General features: G+C 36.8%; 1 protein-coding gene and 3 non-coding genes across 4 annotated transcripts; 1 reads left to right on the top strand and 3 right to left on the bottom strand.

Moving 5' to 3' along the window:
• Positions 1-501: 501 nt before the first annotated feature.
• TRNAN-GUU lies at positions 502-573 on the bottom strand. Its single transcript has one exon. It is a non-coding gene; the product is annotated as a tRNA-Asn (tRNA).
• A 490-nt stretch (positions 574-1,063) lies between these two features.
• Positions 1,064-1,135, bottom strand: TRNAN-GUU. Its single transcript has one exon. It is a non-coding gene; the product is annotated as a tRNA-Asn (tRNA).
• Positions 1,136-11,487: 10,352 nt separating this feature from the next.
• Positions 11,488-12,084, bottom strand: LOC117635265. Its single transcript, XM_034369613.1, has 2 exons — positions 11,880-12,084; positions 11,488-11,726 (listed from the first exon to the last, which is right to left on the bottom strand). The coding sequence occupies exons 1-2, from the start codon at positions 12,082-12,084 to the stop codon at positions 11,488-11,490; spliced, it is 444 nt and encodes a 147-aa protein (XP_034225504.1).
• Positions 12,085-13,165: 1,081 nt separating this feature from the next.
• LOC117636219 lies at positions 13,166-13,272 on the top strand. Its single transcript, XR_004587020.1, has one exon. It is a non-coding gene; the product is annotated as a small nucleolar RNA R71 (small nucleolar RNA).
• The last annotated feature ends 817 nt before the right edge of the window (positions 13,273-14,089 follow it).

Here is a 14,089-nt window from a genome sequence, read left to right as displayed (position 1 = left end):
CAAATAGTAAATCGTAGTAGTGAACGCAGGGTCTTCCAAAAGTGGAACAAGTCTTAGAGGTGCATTCGATTGATTCAATATCGATGAACCTAGAAAAGAGAGTTGAGGGTTGGAACGAGTGTATAACAAGAATTCTTGGAATTCCTTGGGGATTTTTGATTGGTGAGCTAACTATAGTACAAAGTCGTATCTCTTTGGTTAATAAGACCCAAAAGGTTTATAGATCCCGGGGGTGCAGATTCATAATAGACATATATAAATTATTGTGGTCAAATAACATCTGAGAATTCTTAATTGGATAGTTGTAAATAGCCCCAGAACAAAGGATTATCCCGGACCTACGCCGAGGTATTGACGGTGATTCTCAAATATCGCAGAACAGAATGTGATACGATGAGATAGAATGCAATAGAAACAAAGACACAGGGAACGGGTTATCTACTCTTAACGGTCAAAGCGAACCCTTTCATTCCGAATTAAAGAATTCGGAATGAATAAAATCTCCCCAAGTAGGATTCGAACCTACGACCAGTCAGTTAACAGCCGACCGCTCTACCACTGAGCTACTGAGGAACAACAGGAGATTAGATCTCATAGAGTTCAATTCCCGTTCTCAACCCATGACCAATATGAGCTCGAAGTTTCCTTTGTACCCCCCGGAACTTCTTCGTAGCGGCTCCGCTCCATGCCTCATTTCATAGGGAACCTCAAAACGGCTCTATTTCTATCACTATGTATATTCTATATGTATATACATATGTAATTGATTTCCCTATACATAGGAAAGGAATATGACGATACTATCGTAGATTGATCTATATTAAATTAACCTGTATTACAATACAACTTTATACACAATACTAAATAGTATGGTAGAAAGATTCAGATATTTCTTTCTACCATACTATCGTATCTTATAGAATACGGATGATTCTAGTCTGCCCATTTCATTTAAGACGCGAAATTTTAATCCCTTTCTTTCAATTATTGATAAGAACTAAAAAGTCAAGTTTAATTCAAACTAATCACCTTGGCTGACTGTTTAATTCGGAATAAATAAAATCTCCCCAAGTAGGATTCGAACCTACGACCAGTCAGTTAACAGCCGACCGCTCTACCACTGAGCTACTGAGGAACAACAGGAGATTAGATCTCATAGAGTTCAATTCCCGTTCTCAACCCATGACCAATATGAGCTCGAAGTTTCCTTTGTAACCCCCGGAACTTCTTCGTAGCGGCTCCGCTCCATGCCTCATTTCATAGGGAACCTCAAAACGGCTCTATTTCATTATATTCCATCCATATTCCAATTCCATTCATTTAATATCCCTTTTGTGTCATTGAGATAAGAGATGTCGTTTCTAGTCTATCTCTTTCTATTTCTATATATATGCCACTATCTGATAAAAGCCAAAGGCTATGATTCATCCTTTTCAATTACTGAATATATGTATTAAATACTTAGCTAGTTTGTTAACCATATCGATCTCTGATTAACATACCATTCCGATATTATATTTATAATCTTACAACACAATTACCCATATGAATGTATAAACAAGTGATAAATAAACAAATAATTAAATACTCATACTCTTAGAGGCTTCCTTAGCTCCACTTAAGCATTATTCCCAAACACTTAAATAACCCTCAGATATACCCTCGCATAGTAGAATATGCTTCCAATTATGCGTGCCCATTCCGGGATCATTTATATCCATGAAATTAATGCAATAATTAAACCAATGAACACTCCCACGTACATGAACTTCCCATGAGCTCATACACAAACAATAGAGCTCATCATAATCATTTTATCTGAAACCCCAGCCCGAGGTTCTTAGAAGTACGTGCACCAACTTTAAAGTCATTTCTATGCTCACAATAGCTTTTTCCAAGGTTTAGAGCGGTCTAAGAGTACCTCGAGACTTAAAGGCAATAAAGTCCCAAAAAGTCAACCTGGGACCCTGTGGGGTCCACGACCTCAAAATTCCAATCCGAGAGTCCTAGAGGTTCTAACATGCCTAGGACATATGTCCCCAGAGTTTGGTCTCGATCAGACGGCCGGATTGATCACGATTGGATGGTTATTGTAACCCTAGACTTAGGCTTAGCATTTTCGGAGTATTAGGGACTCCATTTTACGATTCGTCGAATCCTATACGATCCTGGAATTATCTAGATCAACATATACGAAATTGACCATAATCCAACGGTTTAGACGTATCGAACCCAAAAATCGCACAATAGGGGATATCTGTTCGAGGTTCAGACGTTATCCGAATTGAAATCCGCGAGTACCTATGCGCTCGTGATAACAAAGGGATCGCTTTGGAACACAATGCCCTTCTGCTACAGTGCCCACAGGCCGCCACATGCACTAGCAGTGCGTGGGTGCCCAAAGCGATAATGCTTCGTAGGAAAATCTCAAAATTTCGACTCAAGACTCCTACCCTAGGTGTAACACCCTATTTGGGACCACTTTTGTTCTGGACCTACCCCGAAAAATGGCTGAAAGTGGCCGAAATCAGGATCCCAAAACCGGTCAAACTTTGGATCCAAAATCGAACCATTAACGCAAGAAATTTCTCAAATCCTACCCAACCATCAGCTAGAGCATGGAAAATAGTTGAAAATCCATACCTTACTTGTCAAGATTGGTGGCCGGAGGACGGCGTACGACTCCGGAGAAGTTTTAACTGAAACCGGTTGGAATTTTCGAATTTCCAACGTCCAGGCGGCCGGTTGACTGCTGAGGTGGGCTGGGCTGCATCGGTGGGACCTGGTTGAGGTGGTTGGGTCTGGTCCGGTGGGGTGTATTGGTGGTTGGGAGGAGGGAAGTGGTCCCGAAAAAAAACCAGACCAGAGGGGGTTTTATCACCCGAGGAGAGAGAGGGTTTAAAAAAAAATAAATCTGATCTGCACAATTACCATTTTGCCCCTGACTATATTTTGATTGTATCTTCTTTGTTATAACTTCGATTCGAGCCCGCTACGTGTCTATGGACTCATTTCGTCACACTCTACGCAACGGTACAAGTGGAATTTTCAAACTTCTTTTGGGGCAAAAAGTCAATATTTTCTCTAATAATTTATTATAGGGGCAAAATTATCTTTTCTCATAATAGAGTAATAATTAAAAATTAATTAAGAATCGGGTTGTTACAAGCTAGGCTGGGCTCTAGCACAGTGTAAAATTTTAACAATGCTAAACTTAGTGCAAATTTTATAAGCTAATCCTACTCCAAAAAATATTATTAGCCCACGCTATCTTTGTCTCCTGGCCTGTGATTGGTTTTTGTTTAATATTAGCTCACCACTTTTGAGTAAAAAAACACATTTATGACTGTTTTTGGAACAAATAACATGGAAATATTGAATATCTGCCAACATGAAAATTTAATAATTTCTTCATGCTCTATGTTCCCTTGTAGTCGTAAACCCCTTTTCCTTTTTTGCCAAAATAAACTATAAACCCCTCTTCTTTGGCTCTATTTTAAATATTTTTACGAGTATCAAATAATTAAGGTGGCTTTGAAGTTGAAACTCCATGGCTTGAGGTAAAATAGTGGTTGGTCTGGTCCTTCTGTAGTTTGGATTGCTTCTGTTGAATTGCATTTGCATTGTTTCTTCTAGTTGCATGGTATTTCTGAGAGAAGGAGAAAGGTTTGTTTTATATATTTTTTTTTGGTTTTTGTAAAGATGTTATTTTATTATTTTATTTGTTACTTTATGGTTTTGAAATATTTTAAATGTTATTATATTATTATTATTATTATTTTACTTGGAGTCCCCAAAGCCAAGAAAAATATTAGCCCACTTTCCTGAATTCGTCCTTGCCCTTGAAACTCATTTTGTCTCACTTTACTCCCTTTTTCACACATATTTGCCTCACTTTGTCTCGATTCTGGCGAGGCCAACAATTTCTGGTCAAAATATTAATTAAAGGGGAATACTAGCAACGTTCTCTCTAACCTTCTTCTTTGGACCTTCTCCCTTTTTTGCTTGACATGTGTCATTCTCTTTACACTTAAAACAATGTCATTAATATATTATACAAGTTAACTTTTGCTTTCCAAGTTTACCCTTATTAAATGTATTCAATTTGTCCAAAAAAATTTCACAACTTTCTTACTACGTTATTACTTTTTTTTTAAACGTCAATTATTTTTTTAAAGAAAATGTCTGCTTTTTTCAAAAAGAGGAAATATCTGTTTTTTTTTTTTCTATCTAAACCCTTTGTGTTTAAGAAATAAAAAATAAAATAAAAAAACTGACATTTCCTCTTAAAAGCACATATTTTCTTTTAAAAAAATAATTGACGTTAGAAAAAAATTAATAAGATGGTAAGAAAGTTGTACAATGTTTTTGGAAAAATTGAATACATTTAATAAAGGTAAACTTGGAAAGCAAAAGTTAGCTTGTATAATATATTAATCACATTGTTTTAAATGTAAGGAGAATGACACGTGTCAAGCAAAAAAGGGAAAAGTTCAAAAGGAGAAGGTTAGAGAGAAGGTTTCTAGCATTCCTCTTAATTAAAAATTAAAAACTCAATTTTTAATAAGATTAAATATTTAAAATATAATGTATATTAATTGAGTTTTTAATTTTAAATTAATATTTTGACAGATAATTGTTGGCCTCGCTGGAATCTGGACAAAGTGAGACAAATATGTGTGAAAAAAGGAGTAAAGTGAGACAAAATGAGTTTCAAGGGACAAAGTGAGAGTCAAATCCACTTTTAGGGGGCATATCATAAAATAAGCCTTAATATTTTGGGAGGTTTAAGCCTATTTGGTATCCTACTTACAAAAGTAAATTCAAAAACTATGATTCTTGTTAAAAACATGAGTTTTCATAGAGTGATTTTAAGATCATAAACTTGTTTGGTATTGAACTCCAAACTATTTTCAAGATCTAAAAAATTGGAATTAAATGAGCCCAAGAGAACATGTGTTGTATGACAACATAAGTTAAATGAGCCCAAGAGAACATGTGTTGTATGACAACATAAGTTAAATGAGCCCAAGAAACACTATGGCTAAAATACAAGGATGGGGTTTTGCTTCATCTTTTGTATTGCCTTATATAAGCCACAATTAGGCTGTTTTCTTTCTAGGGTTTGAAGAATCCAACTTTGGAGTGGGTTTGAGAGGAGATAATTCTCCATTCGACCATGCCAGAACCGACCACCAAGAGGAGAGGGCTAGCACCTTACCTCCTCTTGGTCATCTTCTTCATCTCTTACACTACGTTTGTGTGTATGAACTAGAGGATATCTACTTTGGTACCTTGTGAAGACTCTATGAAGCAAGCAACAAGGAAGAAGGTCTTTCCAAAGGTGAAAACTTGGAGACCATCCAAGAGAGCTTCAAGGAAAAGAAAGTCTCATCTTTTCTTCCTTTTTCATTTGTGCATAAGTGAGATTAGACCTAGAAAGATACTTGGGCTAAGGTTATTAGGACCTTGATGTTGAATGTGACTCTTTTATCTGTTGTTTCTCTAATGGCTAAGGCTTCTAGAGAAATGAGGAAACAAGTATGGAAACAGTGAAGAAGTTCTTGGAGAAAGAAGGTGAATGGCAATGACAATGGATGGGCTGCCAGACAAGTTCTTTGAGTCCTTTATCATGGAAGGCATTAAAGTTGATCTCCTTGAACCCGGTCGTATTGTTTGCCCCTTCAAAGTACCCCATTGTTTACTAAAAGGAGGCAATTTCATGCGTGGTGGGGCCTATGCTTACCCTGGTGAGGAAGTTGAGATTGAGGCCCAGGCTTTACGAGTTTAGAAGGTTGTTGATGTTGCCAGTGTTGAGTTAAGGAAGAAGAAGACATGCTCAGGGCGGTCATACCAAGCAACTTGCTCTTGCTAGCAAAATTTGAACAACTGGGAAGTTGGAACTGAGACAATTCAGTCTGTGTTCCTATATAAAAAAATTTCAACATTGAATAAGTTTAACTGAATTATATAAGTTCACAGTTTGAGATACAAACCAATGATCAAATTTTCATCAGACTCGTATATAATATTGAGAAGTCTTTTGGTGTTGTCAGTGTTGGAAATATTTAGACTCGTATATAATATTGAGAAGTCTTTTGGTGTTGTCAATGTTGGAAATATTGTTGTCAAACTAGTGCTTCTCTCTACACAAAATAAAGTGTGAACAACTTTGAACCAACCATTCAGTGTTTCAATTTACAAATTTGTGCTCATGATTATAGTTCACAAAGTTTGACATGCAAGCAATGCTCAATTGCATCGCTCCATAGACTGATACCAATTCAAAAAAAGCTATAAAAAAAAACCAGAAGTTTTAAGGGAGATTCACTATTATACCCAATATAGGAGCCCAAACTATTATATGAAAAAAAAAAAAAAACTATATGAAATGGCCTTTAGAAACACACCAAAAGCCTATTTACAACATAACAAAAAGGCTTTTGACTTCTTTTAAATTACAAAACTACCATTGATTTCTTAAAACAAACCCAACCCCAAAACCTCATAAAAAAGCCCAAAACACTCAAGAGGGCATCAAAGTAATTTAATAATCAAAATTAAATTCAATAGGGCAAGTTATCATTTTTTGAGTTTTTGTTTTTGGTTTGTTTATAGAAATTAAATGGTGTAGGGTTTATTTATAGTTTTAATGTTAAGAATGGGTATATGACTAAATATCTCAAGTTTTAATTGCTTAACCNTTTTAATCGTAACATGATACAACTAAATCATGAAAAAAGAATTGACTATTTGAGTCATAATTCATCTAAACTGCAGTCCACAACGTAATTGTATTCGTCATCATTGTGAAATTAGAGATTGTGTTGAGAAGAATAATTCTCTATTGTTATTGATAGAGCCAAAAGGCTAAGTATTTATAGAGATATTACAAGCTTAACTAGGAAAACTAGGTTACTTGGAGACTACTCCAAATCAATTACAATCAACTAATAAAAGGAAACTAAATAACAATTAAATAACATTCCTAATGTCCAACACTTCCCCTCAAGTTGGAGGGTGGATATCAAGAACGTCCAACTTGCACACGAGATTTTGAAAGTGTTACTCCCAAAGGTTGCTGATAATGAGGCAGTGGTGTCACTACTGTAAAGGGGGCAGATGTTATCGCTGTTGCAATTGAGGCAAATGGGATAGTTGTGTCACTGCTATAATGTTAGGGAGATCCTAGCTTAATTAGGATATTTATTTCTTAGTTTATTAGGATTATATTTCTTCCTTTTGTACAGATATTGTGTACTTAGGATTTTATCTTGTTTCTTAGTTTGACCCTACTAGGGTTACATCCTTGTACTATAAATACATTCTTTTAGAGAATGAAATACAACATGAAAATATTCTACCCATATTATTTGACTTGGTAACAGAGCCAACTTTTATGGTGACCTGTGTGTTGTGCTTACCCGTGTTCTATACCCAATTTTTTTTCTCTACATGTGCTGTGTGTGCCCTCCTGGGTTTGTGTGTTGTGTTGTAGTGTTCGTGCCTCTACTGTGTTCATGTCATTCATGTCTTCGTGCATTTATTGTATTTGTGCCTTTGATGTGTTCCGTTGTGTACTCTGCTGTGTTTGTGCCTGTCTTCGTGCATCTACCATATTTGTGCCTATGCTGTGTTCCGTTGTATACTCTGTCGTGATCTGTTGAGTTTCTGCTACAATCATGGGTGATAACTCCATTGTTGGTGTTGTTGCTGCTGCCTCTGCAAATTTGTGTGTTTCTGATTCTATTCCAGATACTGGCTCTAATACTTGGATAATTGACACTAGTACTTCTGATCATATGACTTATGATGCTAAATCTTTTGATGAGTTGTCTAGTAACACCCATGACCCATATATAACTAGTGCTAATTCTCTCACTCCTGCTCTGTCCTTGTCTCGTGCGTTACTAGTTCCCAATATCCGTTGTAACTTGTTATCTGTTGGTCAATTACTTGATACACTTAATGCTTCTGCTACTTTATATCCTACGAATTGCTCTTTCAGGATCTCAAGACTCACGAGACGATTGGGCATGGTAAACAAATAAGACGGGGTTATATTATTTGACATTGCCGTTTGCATTAGTTCGTAATCGTGTCGTTAATACTGTTCAAAGTTACAGTGTCAAAGACAAACAACAAATTTGGTTATAGCATCGTCGCTTGGGATACCCGTCATTTGGCTACCTTAAGCGTTTGTTTCCATCTTTATTCCGCTTTTGTGATGAGTCCAGTTTTAATTGTGAGACATGTATTTTGGCCAAGAGTCATTGCACTGTGTTTCCTTTGAATGACTGTAAAGTTGCAAATCCTTTTGATTTAGTGCATTTTGATGTGTGGGGTCCGACTCGTGTTACTTCGAACGAATTTCGTTGGTTCGTTACATTTATTGATAATTGTGCCAAACTCACTTGGGTTTTCTTGTTGAAAAATAAACATGATGTCGCTTCTATCCTTCCAGAGTTTTGTACTATGGTGTCTACTCAGTTTCATGCTCGGGTCAAAGTATTCCAAACTGATAACAGAGGCGAATATGTAAATAACACTTTGGCATCTTTCTTCCGTGCTCAAGGTATTATTCACCGAACGACAACCCCATTTACTCCTCAGCAGAATGGTGTGCCTGAACGCAAGAATCGTCAGTTACTTGAAGTTGCCGCTCCCTTATGTTGGACACGTTTGTTGCCCATCATCTTTAGGGGCATGCTGTTTTCTCTGCTGCCTATTTGATTAATCGTACTCCTAGCCGGGTTCTTGATTTCAAGACTCCACATGATGTGTTTGGTGACCATGTTTCCCCTGTCTCAGTCTCCAAGTTGCCCCATAGATTTTTTGGGTGTGTTGCCTATGTTCATATATACTCTCATCAACGGAGTAAACTTGATCCTTGTGCTCTGCGATATGTCTTTATTGGTTACTCTTCTACTCATAAGGGTTATAAGTGCTATCATCCACCTACCCAGAAGGAGCATGTTACTTTGGACGTGCCTTTCCATGAAAAAGTGCCCTATTATGTCTCTCCCTCATCTCCAATTCAGGGGGAGAATGAGAGTGAATTGGAGAGTCTTGGATTGAAGAATGATGTGTTTAAAGATAGTGCTTTCGGGAAGAAAACGACATGTCGCACTGAAACAAGTAACCGGTTGCCTATATCTGAAGATGAAACTTGTGGTCTCTATGAAGAAACTACTAATCGCCCTTTGGAACTCGACCGATCGCCCATATCTAGAGATGAAGCAGGTGCTCTCGGTGTCAAAACAGCCAGTCACACTGAAGCAAGTGACCAGTCACTTGTATTTGAAAATAATGACAATGATTCTTGTATGGATGAGTTCGATGCAATACCCCCCTTCTGCTATGTCAGTGCCCTAATCTACTCATGATAGTGAATCAAGTGAGGTAATTTCTAATGATCTATCTGTGTCAACTTATCAGTTACCCCCACGAACCACTCGTGGAAAACCTAAAGTACAATATTCTCCTGATATACATGCCAAGTCTAAATATCTCATTAGTTTAAGTCATATGCATCATATTTGTGTCAATTATCTAGTGTATGTGTGCCAACTAAGCTGCATGATGCTTTATCTAACCCCAAATGGATGGATGCAATGAATGTAGAAATGGATGCCTTGAACAATAATAAAACATGGGATTTAGTTTCTTTGCCACGAGGGAAGAAAGCTGTTGGATGCAGATGGGTGTTTACTTTGAAGCATAAAGTTGATGGTTCCATTGACAGTTACAAGACTAGATTGGTAGTAAAGGGTTATACTCAGACCTATGGAGTGGATTATTTGGAGACCTTTGCTCAAGTGGCAAAGCTTAATACTGTGAGTGTACTATTGTCCTTGGCTGTTTACCGCGACTGGCCCTTATTACAATTTGATGCCAAAAATGTGTTTCTGCATTGCGACCTCAATGAGGAGATTTACATGGATCTCCCTATTTCAAGTTATAGGGTATGGCTAAAAATAGGGTAAAAAGGGTAAGGAAATATTGTGGGTGATGAAAGAAAAGGCTAAGTGTTTGGCTTCAAAGGGTTGATGGCATACACAATGGGTAGGACATGAGGCATTATTTAGTGGTTAGAACATGCATAGCCTAACATCATCTCTCAAGGTCCATCCAACTCAAAAGTGAAAGCATAAGATGATTCATACAAAAGAGAGATTAGTTCTTAGTAATCAATTCAAAAGCCTAACTGAGATCAATCTAAATAAGAAAGAAATAAAATAGTGAATAAGAATAATCCCAAATACTCTCTCAATGAATGGCAATTTGGCTCAAGTATCTCACAATGGTAGTCTTCACTATTTCTCCACAATCATCCAAGTATAGCCTCCTTGTCCATCAAAATACTTGAAGCATGGCTACGTGAAGTGCTATAATTATGATGCATGAACTTTCATGGCAACACTTTAGTTAAAGAAGTATGATCGAACATCACATATACATCACTATTAATAATAGAAAGTAAAACCTTTAACAAATTTTTATTTTTTCAGAAGTTAAAGGAATTTTGTGATTTTGCAAACAAATATGAGTGAATATATGAGCCCCAATTGCTTAGGAAAAAATAAATTTCATCAAAAGTAAGAGGACACAACTGGAATAGATCCTATAAATCTTTGATCGCGAATGGAATGGATCGTAATTCATTTGGAATGAAATCAGTAAATTCTGGAAAATTGGCCTTTAGCGACGAAAAATCTGATGAACACCGTCGCAAAGCTCTTTTGTGACGAAAAATCGTCAATTTTCTGGGCAAACAGCAGCTTAGCTTTTTTGGGTTTTAGGCCCTTTTTTTAGCTTCAAATCTTCCTAAACGTCACGTAAACCACTTGAGACCCTCAAACCTGTTTCAAATCATCATAATAACTGTTCTAAACATGTTGGTGGATTCAAATTTACCTGAAAAACATCAAAAAAGAAAAGAGGCAAAAAATTTGATTTTGACCAAAATAAGAACATAATAACATATTTTGCTATTTTCTGGATTTTAAAGTCATCTAATGACCAAAACAACTTCTGTAACACATATGCAACATGTTTGCAATCATCTTGAGGTATAAAAAAAAAATGAGAAACGTTCTTTGAAACACAAAATCCTTTCTTTGGAACACAAAATCTGTTTTTCTTTTCTTCTTTCGAGATCATCACTTTGGATCATGCAGAGGAATGGAAGTCCATTGTTGATCAAAATTGACTTCCAAGTATGGCTTCAATCGTTTGGCCATTTACTTTGAAAACAGTGCCTTTTTCGTCATACCTAACTTCAATAACTCCAGAAGAAAACACTTGCAATATTGTAAATGGTCCAGACCAACGATATTTAAGCTTCCCAGGAAAGAGTCGGAGGCTGGAATTAAAGAGGAAGACTTTCTGACCAGCAAAGAAATCCTTCCTTAGAATATGCTTATCATGCCATTTCTTCGTACGCTCCTTGTAAATTTTGGCAGTCTCATAATCTTCATTACCAAACTATTCTGCTTTAAATTTTTTAGAGACAGCTTTTTCCACTATATCCACTAGGAAGTAAGAGTCTGATTCCACTGGGAGCTTTGTTGCTTCAAAGACATTGAAGGTCACTTGTTCATCATCCACTTGCAAAATTAATAAACCTTTGCCCACATCAATTAATGTCCTCCCGGTTTTTAGAAAGGGGCGGTCTAAAATAATAGGGGCTTCGGCATCTTCTTCCATGTCTAAAATCAGAAAATCTGTTGGAAAAAATGAGCTTATCAACTTTGACTAAAACATACTCAATTATGCCTCTGGGATATGTTATGGACCTGTTCACCATCTGCAAAGAAACAGTGGTTGGGTGAATTACCCCCAACCCAATATGTTTAAAAACATAAGAAGATTAATACTGGACCCTAAATCGCATAAAGCTTTTTCAAAGTAAGTGGTTCCAATAGTGCAAGGAATAGTAAAACTCCCTGGATCCTTTAGCTTATGTGGTAGCTTCCTCTGCAAAATGGCACTACATTCTTCGGATAATTTCACTATCTCATCTTCTCCTAATTTCCTCTTCTTTGATATAATATCCTTCATGAATTTGGCATAACTCGGCATTTGCTCCAAAGCTTCAGCAAAAGGAATATTTATTTGTAATTTCTTGAAGATATCAGGAAATTTCAAAAATTGTGCATCCACTTTGTTTTTTCGAAGACGTTGGCAAGAACAGAATTGGCGGTACATATGGCTTCATAGGGGCAACATGTTGCAGCAATTTCTCTATAGTAGCAGGTACAATTTTTGTAGAAATTTCAGCAGGTTGTGCAGAAGTTCCAGTGGTGGTAGACGACGACAGCCGCACACTAGTAATTTCTGATTTCTCTTCAATTTGCTACTAGGTATTCTTTTCTTCATCCAAGTCTACTGCTGTTTTTATTGGCCTTCCATTCCGAACAATTATTGTCTTCACATGTTCTTGGCTTTTTGGATTAATCTTAGTTTGGCTTGGCATAGCCCCATTTACTCTCCCTGTCAATACATTAGCTAGCTAGCCCATCTGAACCTCCAAATTTTGGATAAAGGCAGCTTGGTTCTGAAGGGTCGACTCGGTTTTGCTCATAAATTGATTTGTATTGATAGAGAAAGTGTTGACGTTTCCAGCAAGTTGAGAAATTATATCCTCCAATCCATGCTTCTTTTTTTGAGGTGTGAAACCAGGTGGAGGTCCCTATACATTTGGGTTATTACGTCATGAAAAATTCAGATGGTTCTTCCATCCCAAGTTATAAGTGTTGGAGTAAAGGTTATTCCATTGTCGGTTAAAATCAGAGACTTGGTTCACTTGTTCGAATGGTGATGTGAATGGACCAGCTCCACACTCATTGCCATGATGAAATCCTGCACAAAATTCACAACTTAAATTAGTAGACTGAATAGCATTAACATTTAAAGTACCAAGTTGTTTAGACATAGTAGAAATTTGCGCAGTTAACGCAGATATGGTGTCAATCTCATGAATTCCAGCTTTCTTTGGTGTCTCACTCGGCCATTGATAGTTATTAGACGCCATCTCTTCTAGCAAGTTATACACTTCAGTTTCTGTTTTTCCCATCAAAGCTCATTCGGCTGCAGCATCAATCGTTGTTTTGCTTGCATTGTTCAAACCATTGTAGAATGCTTGAACTTCATCCAAGTAGATAGGGCATGATGTGGGTACTTCCTTAGCATATCCTTGTAACTGTCTCATGCTTCATAAAAAGGCTCCATATCATTCTGAGCAAATGACATGATGTCATTCCTGAGTTTCGCAGTCTTTGCAGGAGGAAAGAATTTAGCTAAAAATTTATTGGCCAAGTTGTCCCATGTAGTAATCAAATTAGGTGGTTGAGAATTCAACCATGACTTTGCCTTTTCCTTTAATGATAAAGGAAAAAGCTTAAGCGAACAACATCGTTGGTAGCTCCATTGCACTTAAATGTGTCACATATCTCCAAGAAATTAGAGATATGGCTATTAGGGTCTTCTTGAGGTCAACCACAAAAGATGGAGGATTGCTAAATCATTGAAATTATAGATGGTCTGATTTCAAAATTATTGGCATCAATGGTTGGACGACGAATGCTCGATAGTGATGCCACCACAGATAGGACATCATAGTCCCTTACAGGTTTCGGTTCCTCAACCATAGGTGATGGCTTTTCCAATATTGCGTTCTTCCCCCTTTTCAGTTTGTTAAGCTTGTGAAGCGTACGCTCGATCTCTGGATCTAATGGTGTAAGCGACAGTCTCCCAAAACTCATGCACTAGGTGAAGTACCTGAAAAAAAAAAAATAAAACAAAAATTCAAATTAAAATCCAACTCAATCTATATCGATATAAATAAAATTTAAAACACTCCCCGGCAATGATGCCAAAAACTTATTGTGAAATTATTGTAAGCGCACAATTTGCACAAGTAATACAGTGATAAGTGAAGTGTCGTTCCCACGAAGAGTGATTTAAATTACTAAGTAAATATTGTGATTAACGCAAGACTTCATTTGAATAATTGAATGATGAGATTTGATTGATTAATTAACTAAAACAATGAATATAAGTAAGCATAGAAAAATAAAGTAGTGAG

Source organism: Prunus dulcis, chromosome 7 (assembly GCF_902201215.1).
Source record: "Prunus dulcis chromosome 7, ALMONDv2, whole genome shotgun sequence".
Taxonomy (NCBI): Eukaryota; Viridiplantae; Streptophyta; class Magnoliopsida; order Rosales; family Rosaceae; genus Prunus; species Prunus dulcis.
This window is presented reverse-complemented; position numbering and strand designations above follow the sequence as displayed.